General features: G+C 41.8%; 2 protein-coding genes and 1 long non-coding RNA gene across 16 annotated transcripts in view; 2 read left to right on the forward strand and 1 right to left on the reverse strand.

Moving 5' to 3' along the window:
- The window catches only part of PTBP3 (polypyrimidine tract binding protein 3), a 125902-nt gene extending 122746 nt beyond the window's left edge, over positions 1-3156 (reverse strand). For 6 of the 11 annotated variants that reach the window (XM_064579195.1, XM_054509351.2, XM_054509353.2 and 3 more), the window contains exon 1: positions 2973-3155. In XM_064579195.1, coding sequence (XP_064435265.1) covers positions 2973-2976 — 4 coding nt within the window. In that variant the 5' untranslated portion in view covers positions 2977-3155. Of the gene's footprint in view, positions 1-98; positions 133-2244; positions 2540-2972 lie in introns of those variants that run through there. The other 5 variants (XM_064579194.1, XM_064579193.1, XM_045882930.3 and 2 more) reach the window with 3 other exon arrangements.
- A 289-nt stretch (positions 3157-3445) lies between these two features.
- Positions 3446-21732, forward strand: LOC135362678 (uncharacterized). The gene is made up of 3 exons (XR_010407626.1): positions 3446-3523; positions 16373-16537; positions 21530-21732. It is a non-coding gene; the product is annotated as an uncharacterized LOC135362678 (long non-coding RNA).
- Positions 21733-22094: 362 nt separating this feature from the next.
- HSDL2 (hydroxysteroid dehydrogenase like 2) overlaps positions 22095-25778 on the forward strand; it is a 64028-nt gene continuing 60344 nt past the window's right edge. For all 4 annotated transcript variants that reach the window (XM_064579199.1, XM_045882940.3, XM_064579200.1 and 1 more), the window contains exon 1: positions 22095-22252. In XM_064579199.1, coding sequence (XP_064435269.1) covers positions 22236-22252 — 17 coding nt within the window. In that variant the 5' untranslated portion in view covers positions 22095-22235. The remainder of the gene's footprint in view (positions 22253-25778) is intronic.

A 25778-nucleotide genomic window follows, 5' to 3' on the forward strand; every position in this document is an offset into this window, starting at 1 on the left:
TTATGAACAGGTGAGATGATATCACCACTGGAAAAAAAAAAAAAATGCCGAAACTAAGATTTAAAAAAGCTTATGAAAGGATAGTAAAAGAGTCCTACCTTTAAACCGACTGCTATAAGATCTGTAACAACACTGTATGGAAAAAGTAAAAAGAGAAAATGGAAAACAAAGTTAGAGAACAAGTTTTTAAAAGACAGAGATAATAAGATTAAAGAAAAAAAGGAAAAGCATTATAATAATAAAAATTAATAAAAAGAAGAATGCGATGAGTTGTGAAATGTTAATACAAAGAAAAGTGATGGGACAGTCTAGCAACAGCAGAGTGTAAAAGCAAAGCTTTAACCACAATATAAGAAACAAATAGTAAATCAAATTCTTTCAGTATTAAAGTATAGCTGTGTTTCAATAAAACAATATGTGTTTATCCATTTACCTCTATTTAACAAATCCAAATCAAAACTTAAAATCACCAAAGTTCATTCTTTTAAATCACTGGTCTGAATTAACATGTTTTAAAATTTTAAATGAAACAAAACTGTGAGTGGCTTTTACAGAAATAGAAGGTATCTTGCAAATTTCTATCTACCGCCCGAAACAGCTCACCAAAATACAACCAAGATAGTCTCTCAGAACTAAAATAAATGCAAATATCAAATTTCAGACATGAAAATTTTCAAAGATCTGCTTTTTAAAAAAACTCTACCACATCAAAACTGTGTTTAAGTATAAATTATCTCAGGAGGAAATGAAAACGTACACACACACACACACAAAAGACAGTTGGGATTTGAGGAAGAACTAGAAAGATACATTGACCGGTGGTTTGCGGTTTCTTTTTTTAACTATCCAAAATAATGAAAAAGGACCTTTTCAGGCTGTGGGGAAAATGCAGAAAGTTAATTAGCCTCCTGAAAGCAAATATTCACTGTGTTAAAAACCACATCCCTTAACCCCAAGGTGTAAAAACTCCTATAAAGTTCTCTCAAACAAAAATCCATCTTTTCTCATCCCAAAGAAACCATCTTCAATTACAGTTTACCTCCGTATCTCCTAAAAGAAAGCTCCAACTAAATTCTATAATTAATAACCTATAATGCCATTACTTAAAAGTGAACAAATTTATGAATCTGGATTGTTCAATGATGCAAATTTGTTTTAAACAATAACCATGCAGATTTTTAATTTTTCCTGACAGACTTCTGAAACTTGAAATTCATTTCTCTGAAATTTAAATGTGACAAATAACTGTTTCTGCATAGAAAACAAGATTGTATAGGTCCTGAACTTACCTTCCAGAATGTCTTACTGCCCCACATATATAAACCAATAAACTCATTCTTAGCTTTAAAGCCACATATAGGGTAAAGAGAGAGTTACTAAACTATTCAAGAGTAAGTTTGCACTTCTCAGTTACCCAAAAGTTTAAAAACCAAGATGCATAACTCGAATCCTTTGTCATCACTATAAATTTTCCAATACAAAAAGCTAGCCTGCTTCCATAGCTCAAGTCAAACCGTCTTAACGACAACGCACTACACACTGTGAGACATTAATTTCACAGCCTTCCTGAACTGAAATGTTGGCATAATTACACAAATTAAAACAGCAGAACTTTGCACACATATAAAGTGTAACCGAATACGGTGATGTGAAATGAGTTTTCAACGATGTTCTCAGAAAATTTTCAATTAAATAAAAATAGCTTCAATTAAAAAACAGAACATCGCAACCATCAATGAAATCTAAAACCGCACTGTCTAAAGTCTGTATCAGTGTGCAATTAGCATTCAAATGAGTTAATCCAAATATACAGATTTAAGGTTATGGAAGTAGATAAATGAAGTCTAACGAAGGCAAAAATTGTTGGAAGATTCCATTGTCTTTACACAGCATGGCAACAGTCATCAACTATATGGTAACATGTACAAGGCTCTTACTGTTTACGCAAGTTTCACATATTCTTCAACCAAGGGGTTTATAGATATTTTGTCCTCAAAAGCAAGTAAAAGGCCAAACAAAAACTCAGATATATAATGGGAATGAATAAGTGGATTTGCAAGCTCTAATAGAGCTGGAGATATTTTTAAAATCTTGATAAACATATGCTACAATTAATCCACGAAGATCCTAACCTAGTTGTTTCCTTAAATATTAAATTATCTGTCAGGTCCCACGCCATATCCCTGGGTTCTCCGAGAAATATTTCTATCAGTGATTCGAAATCTTTTTATTCTGACAACAGACCTCTTTAACTTCTAGAGCGTCTGAACGCTCCCGAAAATCGCATAAATTCACGAAGTTTCTTTGGGGGGCCATGGGGGCAGGAGTCCACGGTCACCAGGTCCAGACGCCCGGTATACAGAGGTCGTTAGCACCGCTCACAGCCCCAAGTCCGGAGACCTCGGCGGGTCCCCCCGCACGTCGACACCCCGCGGGGGGCCGTGGCTTCGGGACCAGGTCGCCGCCCAGACGTGCCCCGACGCGTGCACTCGCCGTCCGCCTCTCGGCGGCCACTGGCCTCCCCGCCAGGGGAAGCTCCAGCGCTCGCCCCACCTCACCGGTAAACAGCAACTCCCCAAGCGGGAGGACGCCCGCCCCGAGCGCCGCCTCCGCCTCCCCCAGCGCCGCGCACCATTTTCTGAAAGGAAGTGTCGGCAGGCCGGGCCGGGCTCCCCGGACTCCGCGCGCGGAGGGCGGACCCCGGCACCCGGCGGCTGCACCCGGCTTTCCTCCGCTTCCGGGTGTGAGGCTGCGAAGGGGCGGACATTACGGGGGCGCCCCAGCCGGGAGAAGAGGCGGCGGCGGACCGCCCCTCTGCGATTCGGGGCGCCCGGAAGCCCCGCCGTCGGACTCGGCCGGGGTCGCTCCTCCGGCCGCCGGCGCCGCGCCCGGCTCTGCGGCCGCGGCGTGTCCGGCCGAAAGCCGAAAGGAAGCGGGGCAAGCGCAGCCCCGCAGAGCCTTCGAGTACTTACCCATCCATGGCCCAGACGGAGGAGCGCACGGTGCGGGGACTGACGGGCTCACCGCGAGCGGAGGGCGGAGGCGGCGGCAGCTGGGCGGCTCCAGGGACGAGCAAGCGGCGCCTCTCCGGAGCCCCGCCGGGTGGGAGGTGGAGGAGAATGGGAAACAGGGGCGGAGACCAGGGACGCTCCCGCCACCGCCGCGCCCCCGCCTTCCCCACCCCGCAAGCGCGTCCCCGCCTCGCCTCACCCCGCCCCCTAGGGTCGACGCCCTCCCTCCGCCCCGCCCCCAGCCGGCCTCCCGCTCGGCTCCAGGGCGCCCTCTTCCTGCCGTCGCCCTAAGACTCCGCCTCCAGGCCGCTCTTCCCAGCGCACGCGCGCGCCTCGCCCCCGCCTCCCTCCTGCGTCCACGGGAGCGCGCTCCTTGTGCTTCCCGCTTCGCCGCCCCGCCCACCCAGCCGCGGGCCCTGCCGGCCTTCCGGCCACTCTGCCTCGGGCCGCCGGGCTCCCACACCTCGGTCTCCCTGCGGGAAGAGCGTTGGAGACCCGGCTCTGGAGTGTAGGTAGGAGTGTCTCGCCAGGACCCCAGAACCTCGGCGGACTGGTGCGCGAGGCTGGCGGTGGCTGGACCCCAAGCACGGAAGCCCGGCGCGGGCCGTGGTCCTCGAAGCGCCGGGCCCTGTAACGCGAGGAAGCCCGGGCTCGGGCCCCGGGCCGGCGCGAACTCCCGCCGGCGCGGGGCCCGAGGGTCGTCCCCTGGGTCCTGGGAGCCGACTGCTGGGACTCGCACCGGCCCGATAGGTGTGGTTGGGGTTAAAATGAATGAGGAGAATGAAAGAGACTGCCGGAACTTGAGAACCTCTCGGTTGTGTACGGTTTTAGTCTCTGAGTGCTTTTCGACCCGACGGTCTGGGTTTGAATTTATATGAAACATTCGTTGCACAATACGGAATGGCCACTATGTTGCCAGCGTTTTATAGTTTTTCATATCCCTCCATGTAAAGAAACAAACAAATCCTATGAGGGAGTGATCATTCCCTTTTTTTCAGATGAAAATGTAGACACTAATAGAGTGATTTGCCTACAGTTTCACAGCCACTAGAGCCCCTTCCTCTCCTCTGAGCAAAATTATGTATATAATTAGTGGCAACTCGCTTGTTTGCCCTTTTATATTCTGTCTAGTTCTGAAATTCAGTGATTTTTCAATGCACAGATCATCAAAACTTAAGCCACTAAACGCTGTCCTCGACCAAATTCCTAACCTGACTGGAAAGAGAGGACTGCTCCTCTTCAGCCTCCTCATTTGAGAAGCAAGTAACAAGACGCCTCAATCATCTGTCCTTGATAGTATATCCTGCTTTTAAATAAGTAGGAGCTACTAAAACGACTTAAACTGTCGATTCATCCATCATTAAGTCATTATTTATTGAGTGTTAACTATGTGCCAAGCACTGCAGGGATAACCAAGAAAATCAGGTTCCAGCCTTCATGGTTGAATGGATTCCTCAATGGCTTTTTCAGATAGCTCAGGTCTTGGGGGCCCTATTTTTAAAGAATTGTATCTAACTTCAATCCCTCTTTCCAAAAGATGAATATATATTTTGTATGTTAAGTCCAAGTATTAAGTTGCAGTTGTAAACATTGCCACCCTACATTGCCAGATGGATGTTAAAAATATGAGCCAAGGGCGCCTGGGTGGCTCAGTCGTTAAGTGTCTGCCTTCAGCTCAGGTCATGATCCCAGGGTCCTGGGATCGAGTCCCACATCGGGCTCCCTGCTCGGCAGGAAGCCTGCTTCTCCCTCTCCCACTCCCCCTGCTTGTGTTCCTGCTCTCGCTGTCTCTCTGTCAAATAAATAAAATCTTTAAAAATATATATATATATGAGCCAAGTCCTTGATGCAATCTTGATATTGTTTTGGGGATATAATCTGTTGATGAAATTTCCTTAATTTTTTTTTAGCTACACAAGTAACAAACAGGTGCTCCTTTTGGAAAATTGAAATAGTATTAAATATTAAACACTTATGATTGGGGCGCCTGGGTGGCTCAGTTGTTGAGCGTCTGCCTTCAACTCAGGTCATGATCCCGGGGTCCTGGGATCGAGCCCTGCATCGGGCTCCCTGCTCGGTGGGAAGCCTGCTTCTCCCTCTTCCACTCCCCCTGCTTGTGTTCGTTCCCTCTCTCGCTGTCTCTCTCTCTGTCAAATAAATAAAATCTTAAAAAATAAACACTTATGATTATATTTCTTCACAACCTACATCCTACCCATGATAACCAATGCAACAATTCTGTGAGCATGCTTCTAGACCCTCACCATTTTGTTATTCTTTGTTTTTTTTTTTAAGATTTTATTTATTTATCTGAGAGAGAGAATGGCAGAGAGAGAGAGCATGAGCAGGGGAGGGTCAGAGGGAGAAGCAGACTGCCCGCTGAGCAGGGAGCCAGATGTGGAACTCCATCCCTGGACTCCAGAATCATGACCTGAGCCGAAGGCAGTTGCTTAACCAACTGAGCCACCCAGGCACCCAAGACCCTCACCATTTTTTATTTGCTCTTTTTACTTAAAAATTCTAGAGATTTTTTCATATCAGTACTTTTCATCTACTTAATTCAATTTTTTTACATTTATTTTCTCTTTGTAAGTACATTTTATTCTTTTCAAATTTTTATTTAAATTCTAGTTAGTTAATATACAGTGCAATATTGGTTTCAGGAGTAGAATTCAGTGGTTCATCACTCACACACAACACCCAGTGCTCATCATAACAAGTGCTCTCCTTAATACCCATCCCCCATCCCCATCTGGCCCATCCCCCACCCACCTCCATCCATCAACCCTCAGTTTTGTTCTGGTGATTAAGAGTCTCTTATGTTTTGTTTCCCTCCCTTTTTTCCCCCTCCCATATGTTCATCTGTTTGTTTCTTAAATTCCACATATGAGTGAAATCATATGGTATTTGTCTTTCTCCATCTGATTTATTTTGCTTAGCATAATACACTCTAGCTCCATCTACGTCACTGCAACTTAATTCATTTTAATACTGCATAATTTATCATAATTTCATGTACCATAATTTATTTAACTTTTTCCAAAATAGTGGAAATTTACATTGTTTCTAATTATTCAAAATAACAATATTGCAAAAACATCATATATGTATGAGCACCTTTCCACACATGTTTATTTCTGAGGAATAGATCCCTAGAAGTAGAATTGCAGAACAAAGGATATAAGCATTTTCAAGTTTGACTAATATTGCCAAACTGATTCCAAAAAGGCTGTACCAATTTACATTTTCTTTATTTAAGAAATAAAAAGTTGTCTTTCTCTTAGCCCCATGCCTTAAGATAGTTGATAAATTTCAGTAGTAAAAAATAAATGTGAAGTTGATCTGAAACTCACTGTCCATATTACTAACAATAACTCTGAAAAGGCTCCAGTGTAAAGATGGTGCACCTGACTAAAATGAAAAAAAACTGTATGACATTTCCTAAATACTTAACATCCCATTTTACAACAGAAGCCTAGATAGAAGAAAACAGCTCACAACAGAAAGCAAGGTAAAACCCTTCTGTTTCCATTGCCTCTTGGTCATAAGTTCAAAAGACTTTTCACTGAGTAAGCTTCCTAGATTTGTGAGTCCCTCTGATTCAAAACAGTGGACAGAATGGAATTTAGGTCTTCTAGGACCACTTTTAGAATCCTAGCTATTCCCATAGTCCATATAGCATGGGAAAACCATGGCCTTCCATAATCTTAGCAAAAGTTTCTGAGTTTCCAGAATGATGGGATATCATCCACGTGACCTAGCCTGTCATGAGAACTTTATGTTCTGTATAGTGGCTTTCTGATGGTGACGAGAATAACATGTTCTTAATTTGCTATTCTTTTGAAAAGTAAGCAGTTATAATAACTTCTTTGTGTTTTGTTCTAATTTGTCTAAGAAATTCCCCTGAAACACCTTCACTGAGAAGAGAACCACACACACAACCACTATCATTGTTTGGACAAAATGTAACCTTGGGACATTTCCTTTAAGGCATTCCAGTATGCAGTGATAGTTAACATTTAACTAATATTGCCCAATTCACGTTTACAGGTAAAACTTCTTGATGCAGGGCTTGATCTCACAACCCTGAGATCATGACCTAAGCCGAAATCAAGAGTTGGACACAACCAACTGAGCCACCCAGGCGCCCCCTCCTTTTTTCTTCTAATGTAGAAAATGTAGAAAATTGTAGAAAAAATCGATTTTCTCATGTAAATACATTCTCACATTCACAGAATAAAATGTACTTTGTTCAGATATGTATATGTATTTTTTCTTTCTTTTTGTATTTTTTTAAATTTTATTTTATTATGTTATGTTAATCACCATACATTACATCATTAGTTTTTGATGTAGTGTTCCATGATTCATTGTTTGCGTATAACACCCAGTGTTCCATTCATATGTGCCCTCTTTAATACCCATCCCCAGGCTAACCCATCCCCCCACCCCCCTCCCCTCTAGAACCCTCAGTTTATTTCTCAGAGTCCATAGTCTCTCATGGTTCGTCTCCCCCTCCGATTTCCCCCCCTTCATTTTTCCCTTCCTTCTATTTTTTTTTTTTTTTTAGTATATATGCTGCCGAAGCGAGCACCCTTCTATTTTTTTTTTTAAACATGTAATGTATTTTTGTTTCAGAGGTACAGGTCTGTATTCATCAGTCTTACACAATTCACAGTGCTCACCATAGCACATACCCTCCCCAATGTCTATCACCCAGCATTTTTAAATATATTAGTACATTTGTTAATACTTTTATTACAGTTTTAATATCTCTATTAATAAATGAAATTGCTTTAGAGTTTTTGTGGTCTGTACTGTTTTAGTATCAGAATTACGGCAACTTCCTCTGGTAAATTAGAAGATCTAGTTGTAATTCCACTAATGGTTATCTTTAAACTTTAAATATACTTAAATCATCAGCCTCAGAAGCAAAAAATGTTATTTATTGACTCCACTCTGAAAAATGAACAAATTAGCCTTCACCCTAACTCTCATGACTCTCTTTCATTATAGTTAGTTTTGTCAGAGTATTATCATTTTCACATTATGTAAATTTTCTATTAAGAATTATAACCATCACATTAAACTGTATAATCACACCTAAGTGGATTAATGTTCATTGATAGTTGTCTTTTAATTAATTTTTCCATTAGCAGAATTATATCTTTAACAATCTTTTTAGAAGGCATCATGGGTTATCTGTTTCCTGAGTCCTTATGAATCTATTACTTTTCTACATTAAAACTTTAGTGAAGAACTATTGAGTCACTGTCCTCTCCCAGGAAACCCTACTATATGCTCTAGGCTTACTCTCTTCTAGCATTTTAAACTATGATGGAAAAGATTCAAGCCAGTCTTTTCCTTCTAAAGTTTTTTTTTCTTTTTTAAAGATTTTATTTATTTGACAGAGAGAGACACAGCGAGAGAGGGAACACAAGCAGGGGGAGTGGGAGAGGGAGAAGCAGGCTTCCCCTGGAGCAGGGAGCCTGATGCAGGGCTTGATCCCAGGACCCTGGGATCATGACCTGAGCCGAAGGCAGACGCTTAACGACTGAGCCACCCAGGTGCCCCTAAAGTTTTTTTTTTTGTTTTTTTTTTTAAGATTTTATTTTTTAAGTAATCTCTACATCCAGCCTGGGGGCTCAAACGCACAACCCTGAGATCAAGAGTTGTATGGTCCACAGACTGAGCCAGCCAGCACTCCTAAGCCAGTCTTCTATATGAACGATTTCTTTGGGCAGATGCATAAAGAAACCTTTCTTCATCTTTGAAATTTAGATACTTATTTAGAATATGCCTTATTTTAAATATATTAATTTTTCTAGAAACAATCTTATAGACAATTCTCTTATTTTATACCCATTTTTTTCCTGTTTGACTATTGTTGTTTACTTATTGGTTTGCCGGTATCTTAACTGAACTAACATGAGTTAGCTCCTTGGTGAGTCGCAGATAGAAACTACACCAGGTGGAGGTGTTGCACAAAGGAAACTTTAACTGCAGCAAATAGAGATCACAGGGAATAACTTCCAAAGCCGAGATTCCCTGAGCAAGGGTATATGGGTTCCTTTTAATTAGGGTTAGAATGATTATTTAGATGGGGGCCTTGTCATCTGTGTAGAGGCAGGCCTAAGATGGCACATGCACCTTAAGGAAACATGCCTAAACATAAATTTATGTTATGGAAATGAAACTGTACACACACACGCGCGCGCGCGCGAGCAGAGGAGGAAGGGGCAGAGAGAGAAGCTGCCTCCCCGCCGAGCAGGGAGCCGCACGTGGGGCTCAATTCCAGGACCCCCGGGGTCATGACCTGAGCTGATGGCAGACGCTTAACTGACTGAGCTACGCAGGGGCCCCTAAGATTTTAAAACTTTCTAAATAAACTTTACTTTTTAGACAGAAAAATTGTGAAGATAGTCCAGAGTTCTTACATGTCCTACACCTAGTTTTTGTTATTATTAACATCTTACGTGGTAGGGTAGATTAGTCATAATTAATTAACCAATATTGATACGTTGTTATTAACTGAAGACCATACTTTATTAAGATTTCCTTAGTTTCTACCTAATGTTGTTTTCCTGTTTCAGGATTTCATCCGAAACACCACATTACATTTAGTCATCATGTTCCTTTAGGATCCTCTTGGCTGTGACAGTTTCTCAGACTTCCCTTGTTTTTGATGACCTTGATAGTTTTGAGGAGTATTGCTCAGGTATTTTGTGCAATGTCCTTCAGCTGGGATTTGTCTGGTGTTTTTGTTAGTTGTTTTTTTTTTTCCCATGGTTAGACTAGGGTTATAGGCTTTTGAGAGAAAGACCACGGAGAAAAAGTGCCATTTTCATCATGCCATATCAAAGGTATGTATTATTGGGGCACCTGGCTGGCTCAGTTGGTGGAGCATGTGACTCTTGATCTCAGGGTTCTAAGTTTGAGCCCCACATTGGATGTAGAGATTACTTAAAAATAAAATCTTTAGGGGTGTCTGGGTGGCTCAGTTGGTTAAGCATCCAACTCTGGTTTCGGCTCAGGTCATGATCTCAGGATTGTGGGATCGAGCCCCATGTCAGCGCAGAGTCTGCTTGGGATTCTCTCTCTCTCTACGTCCCCTCTCTCTCTCTCTCTCAAATACATAGAATCTTTAAAAAAAAAATAAGATAAAACCTTTTAAAAAAAAGGGCATTTTTAAAAAAGATTTTATTTATTTGTCAGCGCACAAGCAGGGGGAGCGGCAGGCAGAGCAGGCAGAAGGAGAAGCAGGCTCCCCGCCGAGCAAGGAGCCCGATGCGGGACTCGATTCCAGGACCCTGGGGCCATGACCCAAGCCGAAGGCAGACACCCAACAGAATGAGCCACCCAGGTGTCCCAAAAGGGCATATATTATCGACATGACTTATCATAGTTGATATTGACTTTGATCACCTGAGATCATGTTTGTCAGCTTTCTTCACTGTAAAGTCATTTTTCCCCCCTTTTCCTACTGTACTCTTTGGGAGATGTCACTGTATACAGCCATACTTAAGGAATGGGGAGTTATTCTCCACCTTCTTAAGGGGGCAGTATTTACATAACCTATTTGGAATTCTTCTACACAGGAAATTTGTTATTTCTCCCCATTTATTTATTTATTCAATCATGTAATTATATCAGTATGGACTCAAATATTTATTTTATACTTTGGTTACAACCACTTTATTTTATTGCCCAAATTGTTCCAGCTTTGGCCATTGGGAGGTCTTTCAGTTGACTTCCATGCTCCTTTGACATACCTCCTTCAATGTGAGTCTTTTGGTTTTTGTTTTTGTTTTTCAGCACTTCCTAACTTTCTGCCACTATAAGATGTTCCAGGCTCATCTTGTATATTTTCTGCTCTAGTTCTAGAATTGGTCATTTCTCCAAGGAATACTGATTCTTTTTATTGGAGTAGATTATTAGAAATCAAGTATAAGGGGCACCTGGCTGGCTCAGTCAGAAGAGCATGCAACTCTTGATATTTGGGTTGTAAGTCTGAACTGCCACATTGGGTATAGAGATTACTTAAAAATCTTAAAAAAAAAAAAGAAAGAAATCAAATCTGATTTCTAGGTGTTCTCATTTTGACTGGTATTAAGATTGATTTTTTTAGTTTGAGAGTTTCACTCTAGAATGTTATTGGATTTTTATCTTATAGTAAGTGTTTATTTACTCTGCTCAGTTTACTTGGATCATCAGTGACAGATCTGTCTTGTCGGTCACTGTTAACCTTTCAGCCGCCCCTCACTTCCCAGTTTCAATTATAAGTCAGGAAACTGAGTTCTGAAAAATCAAAATGTGTGTTACATTTTCTCTTCTTCAGTTCTGACTTCCTTGCCATCTGAGAATGGATGCCAAGGTGGCCTTAATTTTTCCATGGTCCACCCATGTCCCTAGTGCTTATTTCTTCAAGTTTCATATTACTTTTGGACCTTTATGACCATCTCATTTACTTTCTAAAAATGGCACTGAGTTGCTATTTAGAGGAAATGCTTATCAAATCTCACTGCCTTCCTTAATTTGGGACAAATTTGGAAGGTATTCTTCATAGTCTGTGGTAAGATTATGGCAGTTCCCTAGTTTCATTATACTTGATATTTTCTTCTCTGGTTTTGGTTCATTTCTGTTCACTTTCCTAGACTTCCCTCTTCCCTGGAAGTTATGTAACCATTAATGACTTTCATTAAAATATTTCTACTCTTCCTGGGGCGCCTGGGAGGCTCATTTGTTAAGCGTCTGCCTTTGGCTCAGGTCATGATCCCAGGGTCCTGGAATTGAGCCCCTGCATCAATCTCCCTGCTCCGCGGGAAGCCTGCTTCTCCCTCTCCCACTCCCCCTGTGTGTTCCCTCTCTCGCTGTGTCTCTTTCTGTCAGATAAATAAATAAAATCTTTAAAACAAATTTTTTTCTACTCTTCCTTTCACCAGCCCTTAACATGATTGTCTCTTACTTTATCTGTCCCTAACTGGTTAACTCACATGTGATTCACCTCAGCATTTTCAAAGAAGGAAGGAGGTGGAAAGAAGTAGCAGTGAGTAGGGGAGCAAAGGGAAAGGGCAACTCCCCCTTTTTTTTTCCTTTTTCCATTTAAGCTGTTACTTACAACTCTTCCTCCCTGAATTGAAGTTAGTCTACTATACTGAGCTGATTTGCTTTTCCTGCCTTCATATCCCATTTGTCTATAGATATGTGAAGTTGATACATATTACAGATGCCTATAACACTGTAAAAGTTCTTATATGGGACAAAATAGTCCCTTCTTAGGCATCTGAGAACATATCACCAATAGCAATTATAGATTTTATTTTGCAACTAGAACAAGCCCTTTACTCTGGACACTAATTCAAACCTTCTCTAAATTTTTTGACATAACTGTTTAATAAGGAGCCAGATAGATTGTTGAGTATATTTTCCTTTTCCTCATTTGCCTTTTCTTGAAATATTAGCCTGTGCAAAAAAGCAGATCATAGTCTATAAGTCAGTGGAAAGGTTCCTGGGATGCCAGACAACTGAATAGAGCTGTTGTTCTCCCTCCCCAATATGTTTCTAAAAAATGTTTAACTGCAGATAATCCCACAGGGCACACCAGGCAAATGTTCAACCTTGAACAGGCAAACAAGCAAAAGGTCAGTAGCAGAAAAACAAAACAAAAGAACAATCTGGAACACTTCTCTATGAAGATATGCTATTTAGGTAACTGGAAAAGCAAATCTCCCCATCCCCACCCCCATCCATGGAGGTGGAGAATAACTTCTATCAGAGGATAATAAGTCCTCATATAGCCTCTCATCTCCTGGAAAAGTAGGAGTGTGAGACCCTAATCAAGAATTTAATTTAGTAGAGGGAGGTAGTAGGATGACACCAACAAGAATTTAATTTGGCACAGAATTAACACATTTGGTAATTCCAGAGCTTGATCTTTATGTATTAAAGCAGAGGCCATTAAGAGATAGATGGCTCAATTATGGGCATGATTCTTAAGCTAACTTTGAATGGGTTTCTTTAAATTTGTTTTTTATGGCTTTTAGGCACAGTTTGAAAGCTAGAAGATAAAGAATTAATATTATTCTGCAAAATTAAATGCTATCTTTATAGTGAGCAGGGATGAAGCCATGTTGATTATAGAAGAGTCAAGTAACTTTCTCTCTCAGCTTGCAAAGACTACACATACTAACAATAGAGTATTGTGTCACAGAATTAATGCCTGACTTTAGGAGATGTGGGTGTGTTTGACAGAATAGTTATTTGCTGGATACCAGGAAGAATTAGGTGGAAATATCTCAAGGGAACTGGACTTGGAATACCCACACCCAACCCAGACTCTCTTGCTTAAGTCATATTTTAAATAGAATGAATAATTCAGGCTTGGGAAAATGTATGACCTGAGAAAGGAGGATGGATCCTGATATAAGACCAACTCCTATGAGTGGGGCATGGGATCTCCTAAAAGGGGATGGAGATACTAAAAGCAATTTTTGTTTTTAAGAACTCACGACTCTGAGATCAAGACCTGAGCTGAGATCAAGAGTTCAACACTTAACCGACTAAGTCACCCAGGTGCCCATAAAAGTAATTTTGAAGAAGGAAATTTGAACAATATTGATGCTCTTAGGGAGAAAAGCAGAGATGAAGACAAGAAACAAAGCTAGGGATTTGGGTATGCTCAAAAGGGAACCCCCTGCAATGGTTTATATTCTTTTGATACTTTTGCCTTGAGATAGGGTATCATTTACGAGTTAGGTCCAGATGCATATAACAGGAAACAAAAAATAATTACAGTGTCTTAAACTAGATAAAGATTAATTTCTCCTGCAAAAAAAGTCTAGAAGTAGTAGTTTCGGGGCTGTTATGACATTCCATGTTCATCAGAGACCCAGTCTCCCTTTTGTTTTGTTATGTGAACATATGGTTTTCATTCTTAAGATCACAAAATGGCTGGAAGCTCTTTAAAGAAGCTTTCCCAGAAGTCCACTGCAATATCTTCCACTTATGTCTCATTAGCCATAAATTGGTAACATGGCCACTCCTAGTTACAAGGCAGGCTGAGTGATACAGGTTTTTTTCTGGGCACACGGACACCTCCAGTAATGGATACTGTTGGTAAAAAGAAGCAGAGAATGCATTATAGCTAGGCAAATATCAGTCTCTGACACAGCGGTTGTCCCATAAAGTATAAAGTTAATTATTTTATACATATAATTATAATATATACATGTAATTCCCTCATGTAAGCCTCAACACTTTGGTTAAGAGTTGTGTGAAGATGGATAGTAAATAAACCAACGAGCAGAAAATTGAAATAAGGCATGACCCACACACCTACGTACCCATTCTACTCATGACTTGCACTCATGCAAGCAAGGAGTTGTCTACTGAGGGAGCTGCTTCTTGGAATTCTAAGAGATGGCAGCTGCAAAGCGAGGAGAACCCCCGGCGTACGTTGGAGCAGTGAGAGTATGGGAATGCTAGGTGGAAAACTCAGGAGGGTACTGAGACAGCTGCCTCCCAACTCTAGCCTTTCTTTCCTGAATATTACAGGAGAAAGCTCACCTTTGAAGGAGTCACAGGAAAGGGGAAGACCAATACCCCTATGATGCAACATAAATGCAGGTGTTCCAAGCATCACACCCTGTATTAACATCTAGAAGAGAGGAGGCAACCTATTCTGTGGGCTCTTTCTTTCTTTTTAAAGATCTATTTATTTATTTCAGAGAGAGCGCTTGCAAGTGGTGGAGGAGCAGAGGGAGAGGGAGAGAGAGAATCACAAGCAAACTCCCCACTGAGGGAGGAGCCTGACACAGGGCTTGATCTCATGACGCTGAGATCATGACCTGAGCCAAAATCAAGAGTTGGACACTCAACAGACTGAACCACCCAGGCGCCCTGCGGTCTCTTTCTTAAAATAAGAAAACCTTTCCCAGCAGACCTCACATTTGCCAGAACTAGATAACATATCCCCTTCTAAACAAGGAATGAGTGAGGGGAATGGGATTACACTGACTAAGGTCAGTGATTCTCAATCTTGACTGCATATTAGAACCACTTGAGGGGCTTTAAAAAAAAAATACCACCTATGGGTACCCCATACCATTAATTAGAATCTCTAGCAGTAAGACCCAGACATTAGAATTTTTTTTTTAAGATTTTATTTATTTATTTGACAGAGACAGAGATAGCGAGAGCAGGAACACAAGCAGCAGGAGTGGGAGAGGGAGAAGCAGGCTTCCTGCTGAGCAGGGAGCCCAATGTGGGACTCGATCCCAGGACCCTGGGATCATGACCTGAGCTGAAGGCAGAAGCTTAACGACTGAGCCACCCAGGCGCCCAGACATCAGAATTTTTAAAAGATCCCCAAGTGATTCCAACTTGCAAACAAGGTTGAGAACTACCAGCCTACACCTTTTGGTGCCTCAACCAACAGCATTAGCCTTACCTGGAAACTTGTTAGAACTACAGATTCTTCAACTCCACTGTCTAAGACCTAGTAAATCAGAAACTCCGGAGGTCAGGCTCATTAATCTATGTTTTACAAACCTCTTCAGTTGATTCTGGTGCACATTAAGGTTTAAGAACCACTGACCTAGACTAATCAGGATTTTATTCTAAACTGTATTCTAAACTTCTCTGAAGTGTGGATGAGAGCAAAATTAGCAAGGACAAGGAATTGAAAAGCCTGGGCAGGCAATGAATAGTCTCAGGTATAAGCATTATCTTTCACTTAAAACAAAATATAAAACTTTTTAGTTTGAATTAATTTCAAGCTAACAGGAAAGTTGTAACAAAAAAAAAAAAAAAGGAACTCTCATACATCTTAACTCCAAATCACCAATTTTTGACATTTTCCCACATTTGTTTTAGCGTACCCTCTCTCTCTACACACAACACACAGATACACACACACACACTTGAGAGGAGGTGAGTATTAATTTTCTTTTATTCCTTAATATTTCATACTAGGAACACAGATATTCTCTTTTTTTATTATTATTATGTTATGTTAGTCACCATACACTACATCACTAGTTTTTGATGTAGTGTTCCATGATTCATTGTTGCGTATAACACCCAGTGCTCCACGCAATATGTGCCCTCCTTAATACCCATCACTGGGCTAACCCATCCCCCCATCTCCCAATACAGACATTCTCTTACATAACCCCAGTAGTTATCAAATTCAGGAAATTTATCATTGATGCAATAGTTTAATCTGTAGTACATATTCCAATCTGTTGATTGTGCTATAGCAAATTTTCTTTTTCTGTATAGAATCCAGTTTAGGATCATGTGTTGCATTTAGTTGTAAGGTCTTTTTTTTTTTTTTAATATTTTATTTATTTATTTTACAGAGAGAGACACAGCGAGAGAGGGAACACAAGCAGGGGGAGTGGGAGAGGGAGAAGCAGGCTCCCCGCAGAGCAGGGAGCCCGATGCGGGACTCAATCCCAGGACCGTGGGACCATGACTCGAGCCAAAGGCAGTCGCTCAACCAACTGAGCCACCCAGGCGCCCCTGTAAGGTCTTTTTTATTTATTTATTATTATTTTTTATTATTATTATTATTTTTTTAAAGATTTTATTTATTTGACAGACAGAGACAGCGAGAGAGGGAACACAAGCAGGGGGAGTGGGAGAGGGAGAAGCAGGCTTCCCGCGGAGCAGGGAGCCCAATGTGGGGCTCGATCCCAGGACCCTGGGATCATGACCTGAGCTGAAGGCAGATGCTTAACAACTGAGCCACCCAGGCGCCCCTGTAAGGTCTTTTTTAGTCTTGTTTAATCTATTACAGCTCTTCAGCTTCTCATTTTCCTTTTAATGACATTGACATTTTTGATTTCTCATTTACCTCTGTGATGGTGTAAACAACCAGGGTAATTTTGCCCTCCAGAGGACATTCAGCAATTTCTGGAGCATCAAAACCGGAAGGGCTAGGATGGTGGTACTGGTTGCACAACAATGTGAATGTACTTTAGGATACTGAACTATACACTTAAAAATGGTTAACATGGTAAATTTTATGTTATGTATTTAAACATACATACATGGGAGTGGGGGTTAAACATACTGCAATACATGTGACAGACTCCTGCAACAAAAGATTACCCAGCCCAAAAGGTCAATAGCGGCAAGGTTGAGAAATACTGGTCTAAGTTACAGTTGACCCTTGAACAATGTGGGGGTTAGGGGCACTGAGGCCCACATAATCAAAAATCCGTGTGTAACTTTTGACTCCCCAAAAACTTAACTACTAATAGTCTACTGTTGACCAGAAGCCTTACCAATAACATCAACAGTCTATTAACACATATTTTGTATGTTCTATGTATTATACACTGTATTCTTAAAATAAGCCAGAGAAAATGTTAAGAAAACCATAAGGAAGAGAAAATACATTTATAATACTATACTGTATTTATTGAAAAAAATCCACGTAGAAGTGGACCCACACAGTTCAAACCAGTGTTCAACGGTCAACTGTATCAACACAACCTTGCTAAACTGTATTGTGTAAATCCATTAAGCAAACAGTCCCATTCGAGGAATATATTCTGGAGAAAAATGAGTAGTGAAGAATGATGCATGCCCAAAAGCTTTTATCGCAAAACTGTTTATAATAGAGGCAATGTTGAAACAATTAAAATTTCCATGACAAATGAGAATGGTAAAATTAATTTCAGTATATTCATATAAAAGAAAACTATGCACCTGTTTTTAAAAAGTCAAGGTAGTGGCACCTGGGTGGCTTAGTCGGTTAAGTGTCTGACTCTTGATTTCAGCTCAGGTCATGATCTTGGGGTCCCGGGGTCCAGCCCTGCATTAGGCTCCATGCTCAGTGGGGAGTCTGCTTGAGATTCTCTCTCTCCCTCTGCCCCTACCCCTGCTCATGCTTGCTCTCTCTAAATAAATAAAATCTTTAAAAAAATAAATAAAAAGTCAAGGTAAACTTTTAGGTGTAAACTTGGAGAGATGTCTATGATATATTAAGTAAAACAAAAACAGTGTCCAAAACAATTTGGTATGCATAATCTCCCCTATGATTTACAAATAATCAAAACCTATGTAAAACTTCAAAGTCTTAAAGGATACATGCCAAAATATTAACAATTATTATCTCTGAAAGATGGTATTAAGAGGCAAGTTTTCACTTTCTCTAGATTGTTGTAGTCATGTATTATCAGAAATATAAAGACATTAAAATACAGCATTGAGGTTAATATCCAACAGTTACTAATAAAATAGTGACTGGGAATAATTCTTTGAGCAACAAAAGGTACTGCTAGCAGTCCTCTGTGGAAGATTTGGTACATTATCAGAAGGAACTGCCATACCCTCAAAACCCCAGGGATTTCCCCATTTAATCTGGACCAGGGTGAGCTGTCTTGTGGGTGAAGGAAATTGAAAGTTTCAAGAGCCTTGACTCTTCCAAAGCCATTGAAAGCATCTGCATTGTTTGTTGGTCTCTGACCATTCATTAGTAATTTTATATTTGACTGGAGAAACCTAGAATATCTTAAAAGGCAGGCTGAAAAATCACAATGGTAAATAACAACACACTAAAGCAGTGTTTTCCAAACAGTAGGTTATGATCCATTAATGAGTCATCAAAATAATTCAGTAGGTTATGATCAACTTGATAGAATATAATAGATTCAATAAAATAGAAAACTGTGTGTACTGGGTCTAGATGAAAAATTTCTTTCTTTATGGGGCTCCTGGGTGGCTCAGTTAGTTGCGTGTCTGATTCTTGGTTTCCGCTCAGGTTATGACCTCAGTGTCATGAGATCAAGTCTTACATCGGGCTCCGTGCTCAGCGGGGAGTCTGCTTGAGATTCTCTCTCCCTCTGCCCCTCCCCCCCACTCTCTCTCGCTCTCAAATAATCTTAAAAAAATTTTCTTTCTTTATGTGGGTGTGGTCAACAAACTTGAATGTTACTGCATTATATACCTAAAAAAAGATATTCTTAGAATGCCTGGGTGTTTCAGTTGGTTAAGCATCCAGTTCATGGTTTCAGCTCAGGTCATGATCTCAAGCCCCATGTCAGGCTCCCTGCTAAGCAGTGAGTCTGTCTGAGGATTCTCTCCCTCTTCCTCTGTCCCTCCTCTCTCTCTAAAAATAAAATAAATCTTTAAAAATATATATATTCTTATGCAAGATAGAGTTAGAAAAGTCCTTATTTGATAACTTCAGATTGAAGTTGTTCTCAGTGTCATACCTTTTTTTTTTTTTTTAAGTTTTTTATTTAAGTAATCTCTACACCCAACATGGGGCTTAAACTCTCGACCCGGAGATCAAGAGTCACATGCTCTTCCAACTGAGCCAGACAGGCACCCCTCAATGTCTTATCTTTTAATATTTCAGCTTAAGTCTGCATTTTCAATTTCCCATGCATTTGAAAATTACTTTTTATTTTTATTTTGTAATAAATTCTATTTATTTTTTTAAAGATTGTATTTATTTACTAGAGAGAGAGAGCACAAGCAGGGAGAGGGAGAAGCAGGCTCCCTGCTAAGCAGGGAGCCTGATTCATGGCTTGATCCCAAGACCCGGGGTCATGACCAGGAGCAGAAAGCAGACGCTTAACCAACTGAGCCACCCAGGTGCCCCCAAAATTACTTTTTAGTATTGGTAATATTAATAATTAATTAATAATTAATTTAGATAATAAAATGAATTAGAGTATCACAATCCTATTTTTAATGATATAAAGTATTTTAAGGAATTTAAAATATGCCTCCTCTTATTTCCCCTTAATAGGAGTCCTGTAGAGAACTTCATGCTATATTTGTCTTAATCAACTCAGATTATAATAGTGTATCATAATAATAAATTGACATTTTGCTTTATATAATTTGAATTTTAAAATAACAGCGCCATCTGGTGGTTCTCCTGAATATGTTTACATTTCTCTTGGGGATATATCAAAAAGTACGATTGCTCTTTTGCATGTGGATCTCCAGTAGATGATAATTTTAACTTTTTGAGGGGCTGCAAAACTGTTTCCCGAAGTGGCTATGCCTTTTTACATTTCCACCAACAATGCACGAGGATTCCAATTTCTCCATATCCTGGCCAACACTTGTTATTTTCCATATATCCTATTATAGCTATCTTAGTATGTGTAAAGTGGAATCTCATTGTAGTTTTGATTTGCAGTTCCCTAATAACTAATGTTATTGGGCATCTTTTCATATGCTCGCTGACCACTTGCATATCTTCTTTGGAAAAATATTCAGATTCTTTGTTCATTTTTTTTTAAGGTTTTATTAGTTTATTTGACAGAGAGACACAGCGAGAGAGGGAACACAAGCAGGGGGAGCTGGAGAGGGAGAAGCAGGCTTCCCGCTGAGCAAGGAGCTCCACGCGGGGCTCCATCCTAGGACCCCGGGACCATGACCCGAGCCGAAGGCAGACGCTTAACACGGAGTCACCCAGGCGTCCCTTTGTTCACTTTTTTAAAAAAGATATTTGTTTATTTATTTATTTAAGAGAGAGTGAATGAGAGAGAGCACACGTGTGTGTGAGCGGGAGAAAGGGCAGAGGGAGAGGGTAAGAGAGAATCCCAAGCCAACGCCGAACTCGGGGGAAGCTCGACATAGGGCTGGATCTCACCACCCTGAAATGATGACTTGAGCCGAAATCAGGAGTAGGACGACTAACCAACCAAGCCAGGAGCCCCTGTCCACTTTTTAGTTGGGTTGTTCATCTTTTTATTGCTGAGTTCTAAGAGTTCTTTATATATTCTGGATACTAGACCTTACTGGATATATCACTGCAAATATATTCTCCCATTCTGTAGGTTGTCTTTTCACTTTCTTGAGTGGAATAAGCTTTTCATCTAACAGTCCCTCTCAACACTCCTTTTGAAACACTTAATATCTACAACAGTCTAAGTAACACATGGGCTACTCCTCATTCCTCCCACACAGGCAGACCTTGTCTTTTTTTGTCGGGCTGCATCTCCAGCGACCAGCATGCACTAGGTGCTATTATTTGTTGAATAAACAAATTCTTCTGTAGTCTCTAAGGACAATATCATAGACCAATTCAAATGCCTATAGGAGGCTGGCAATATACATGAATAAATAGAACCATTTAGGGCTTCCAGTAAATGGGAGAGGACATATCCCATCTCCAAGCTAGTTTAACTAGTCCTCATGTAACCACCTCATTGTCCTGTTCTACCCTTTCAAAATACAATTTCTTCACGTCTCCCTAAAGATATGCCAGTCTTCAGTTCATTAGGGTAGCTGAGTAATGTCCAAGGTATACTATAAAAAAACAATACTAGAGTGCACTTGTGATGAGCACCTGGTGTCCTATGGAAGTGTTGAATCACTATATTGTAAACTTGAAACTATTATTACGCTGTACGTTAACTGGAATTTAAATAAAAATTAAAAAAAAAAAAAAACCGCCGTGCTAGATCCCAAAATTCACCTTATTCCTGCACTGAATTTGGGCGTTTCTTCTGGAAGACCAGAGCTAACTATGCATTCTTCCCCAGGCTATTGCGAAGAGTTCAGATCCAGAAGTTGCTGCTCATCACAGGGCTATCTTTAGACGGGTGAGGTCCGGCGGGCTTTAGTCCAGATTCCTTGCGAGAGTCCAAATGCGATCCTGGCCGGCTTCTGGCAGCAAGTATCTGGCGAGGAAAACTTGTCCCTCTTTGGAGCGCGTGCAGCCGGACAGGCACCCAGGCTCGGGCCACGGAGGGACAGAAGAACGAGAGCCAAAGTACTTGCAGGTCAGGTACTCCTCTGCAGAGGAGCTGCACCCTAGCCCTTTAGGTCCCCAGCGCTCGACTCAAACGGCCACCCCACCAGCGCGGTAACGAAGCAGGGAGCAGCGTACGTACGTAGTGGCTGACGCGCCCACTACGCCGGACGCCGGCGGGAGACCGATTGTCACCGCAGAGCCCCGCGAGAGGGTGGGGTGGAATTGCCTTTCTTTCCCAGCGCTTGCGCAGAGAGCTCGTTTCCTGGGGCCGGGCCGGGGAAGGTGGAAACTAGCGCCGAGCGCCGGGAGGCCCATTGCGTGCGCAGGCGCACTCAGAGATCTGCCGCTACCTCCGACACCCATTCCCCGCAGGCCTGGGGGTGGGGAGTGGGGGGTGGGGCTCAAGGGACTGGGCTAAATGAGGCGAGAAGCCCCGCCTCTCACTGGACGCTCGCTGCCGCAGCTGTCGCCGCCGCCTCTGCTCTAGGAAAATCATGTTACCCAACACGGGGTAAGGGCATGGGGGCGTCGCGGGGTGGGGAGGGGGAGAGGGGGAAGACTCGGCCGGGCGGAGTGCGCGGCTAGGTGGGGCCAGAGTGGCTGGCTCGGGGGTCGCGGCCCCGGAGGTGGGAGGGCGAGCTCTGGAGTGCTGGTCCACGCTGGCCGCAGTGTTCCTGGAATCCGCGGTGACGCGTGAAAGTACCCCAGAATTGTGTCCCTCAGGGTGGCAGCCACGTGCAAATCTCTCCCACAAGTAAAGGATCCAGAGTGGGTTACCCCGCCGCTCGCGGGACGGGCCCTATCTTGGGTTTTTGCATTGTTTTGCTGAAGGTTTTGTAAGTTCTGGGTGAAAGGTCACTGTACCGCTAATGGTTCTTCACGTTTTCCGAACTCACAGTTCTGAAATAATGACGGGGTGCTTAAAAAGTGATTTTCAAATTAGTAACAAATTAAACTAATCTTAAATATGGGTATCTTTTTCTCGGGTTCTCGGGGGCAGTTCACTTAAAATTTTTTAAAATATTGGTAAAATACACATAGCAGCATCTGCCTTTTTTTTTTTTTTTTTTTTTAGATTTTATTTATTTATTCGACAGAGTGAGAGTACAAGCAGGGAGGAGTAGTAGAGGGAGAGAGAGAAGCAGGCTTCCCGCTGAGCAGGGAGCCTGTCGCGGGGCTCGATCCCAGGCCCCTGGGATCATGACCTGAGCCGAAGGCAGACACTTAACCATCTGAGCCACCCAGGTGCCCCAGCATCTACCATCTTAACCATTTTTAAGTGTACAGTATATTCACATTGTCTGCAACCATTCTGCAGAACTTTTTCAACTTGCAAAAGAAACTCTGTACCCGTTAACTCCTCCCTCTCCTCCTTTCCCTATTTAGCCCCTGGCAACCACCCTTCTACTTTGTTTCTAGTGTAAATGGCTTGAGCGGAGTGACTTGTCTGTTTTATAATTTGCTTGAAACATACAGGCACATGGCAAAAAGACTTAAAAAAGTCCAAAAGGGTGTAAGGTAGAAAGTGAGTTTCCCCATCCCCAATATTCAGTTTCCCAGTTACTCTCTCGTATGTTTCCAGAGATAGTCTCTGCGTTTATAAACATTTGTACACCACCCTAAACACACACAGAGACACAGACCACTTTAAAAAAAATCGTAGCACACTCCCTTTTTATTTTTACATAATATGTCTTGGGACACGCATACATTTTAGGTATGTATATGCAGATCTTCTCTTTTAGTGGTTACATGGTATTCTATTGATGTACCATTATTTGTCTCACCAGTCCCCTATCATTGGATACCAGATCATTTCTAGTTTTTTATTACTGCGTAATTGCTGCGTGATTAAACTTGTATCCACTGTTTGCACATATTTGAGTGTGTCTGTGTGACACATTCCTGGAGGCGAAGTTCCTGGATGAAAAAGTATGTGCACTCTGTACTTCGATGGCAGATATCCTTGGCGCTCCAAAATAAGTTGCACACCCAAAAGATTGAATGAGAGATTTCTAATCTCACACATTGGCAAACAACAAAATGTTTGGTAATAAAAATATTTGTTTTAATAATAAAAACCTAATTGAAAAAAATGGCACTACATTACAGTTAAATTTTGCATCACGAGTGAGGATGGGGATCTTTTTAAATGTTTAAGGTCCACATCAAGGAGCAATTTTGACCCTTATAGGACATTTCGCAATATCTGGGGATATTTTTGGTTGTCATAATTGTGTATGCATGGGGGTATGTGCATCTTTCGAGTCCAGGAACGTTGGTAAATGTCCTGCAATGCACAGCGTAATCCCTTACAGTAAAGAATTATTTTGTCCAAAATGTCAATAGTGCAGGTTGAGAAATTCTGGTTTAAAGCCATCTGTGTATCTTTTTCTTTGCCTGGCTTACAGGATTCTTTTTTCATTGTGTCTTGATTTTGACTATACTGTTTGTTTATCATGCAGAAACATGTTTTTATTGAGTCAGAGTTAGTCTTTTTTTTTTAAGATTTTATTTATTGATTTGAGAGAGAGAGCGCCAGAGAAAGAGAGAGAGAGCACAAGTAGGGGAAGCAGCAGAGGGAGTGGGAGAGGGAGAAGCAGGCTTCCTGCGGAGCAGGGAGCCCGACGCGGGGCTCAATCCCAGGACCCTGGGATCACAACCTGAGCCGAAGGCAGACGCCCAACGTCTGAGCCACCCAGGTGCCCCTCTATGAAGTATTCTTTTTTTTTTTAAAGATTTTATTTATTTATTTGACAGAGAAAGACACAGCGAGAGAGGGAACACAAACGGGGAGTGGGAAAGGGAGAAGCAGACTCCCTGCGGAGCAGGCAGCCCGATGCCGGACTCGATCTGGGACTCCAGGATCATGACCTGAGCCGAAGGCAGTCGCTTAACCAACTGAGCCACCCAGGCGCCCTCTATGAAGTATTCTTACCTCCCCGCTTCTCCCTTCAAAAAAAGTAGTCAGGAAGGGGGAAAGGAAAGTAACAGTTTCCAATTTACAGAAAACTGGAGGTGGGGAGACATATTAAAGAAATAACATCGCGGGAATGTACATATTCAGCGAAATTCAGATTGAATTTTTTTTTTAAGATTTTATTTATTTGAGAGAGAGATAGTGAGAGAGGGAACACAAGCTGGGGGAATGGGAGAGGGAAAAGCAGGCCTCCTGCTGAGCAGGGAGCCCGATGCGGGGCTCGATCCCAGCACCCTGGGGTCATGACCTGAGCCGAAGGCAGACGCCCAATGACTGAGCCACCCAGGCGCCCTTTTGCTTACTATTTTGACATAGGAAGTGAGTTAGGAAGCTCTCTTCATTTTGGTTCAGATGGCTGGCTGTACAGTTGTACTAGTACTGTTGATTGACTAGTTAATCTTTCTGTTAGAAATTCCACCTCTATCATATAACTGAAATCTTGTGTGATAGGAGTCTGTTTCTGGATTTTCTATTTTATTACTTTAGTCTGTCGATTCATGCACCACTGAACTATTTTAATTGCTCTAGTTTTATAAAATGTTTAAATATCTGGGAAGGCTAGTTTCTGCCTCATTTGGGATTTTTTTCAGAATTTTCCTGGTTATTCTTGGTTTATTTTTCCAAGTGAACTTCAGAGTAGCTTGTATAGTTTTTTTAAAAAGTGATTGCGGGGTGCCTGGGTGGCTCAGATGGTTGGGCGTCTGCCTTGGGCTCAGATCATGATCCCGGAGTCCTGGGATCGAGTCCTGCATCAGGCTTCCTGCTCCTTGGGAGCCTGCTTCTCCCTCTGCTTCTCTCTCTCTCTCTCTCTGTCTCTCATGAATAAATAAGTAAAATCTTTAAAAAAAAAGTGATTGCTTTTCTTTTTATTTATTTATTTTATTCTTTTAAGGTTTTATTTATTTATTTGACAGAGAGAGACACAGCGAGAGAGGGAACACAAGCAGGGGGAGTGAGAGAGGAGAAGCAGGCTCCCCGCCGAACAGGGAGCCTGATGCGGGACTCGATCCTGGGACCCCAGGATCATGACCTGAGCCGAAGGCAGTCGCCCAACCAA

Source organism: Mirounga angustirostris, unplaced genomic scaffold, assembly GCF_029215605.1.
Source record: "Mirounga angustirostris isolate CCGP_5_RB_7025 unplaced genomic scaffold, mMirAng1.0.hap1 SCAF_15, whole genome shotgun sequence".
NCBI lineage: Eukaryota > Metazoa > Chordata > Mammalia > Carnivora > Phocidae > Mirounga > Mirounga angustirostris.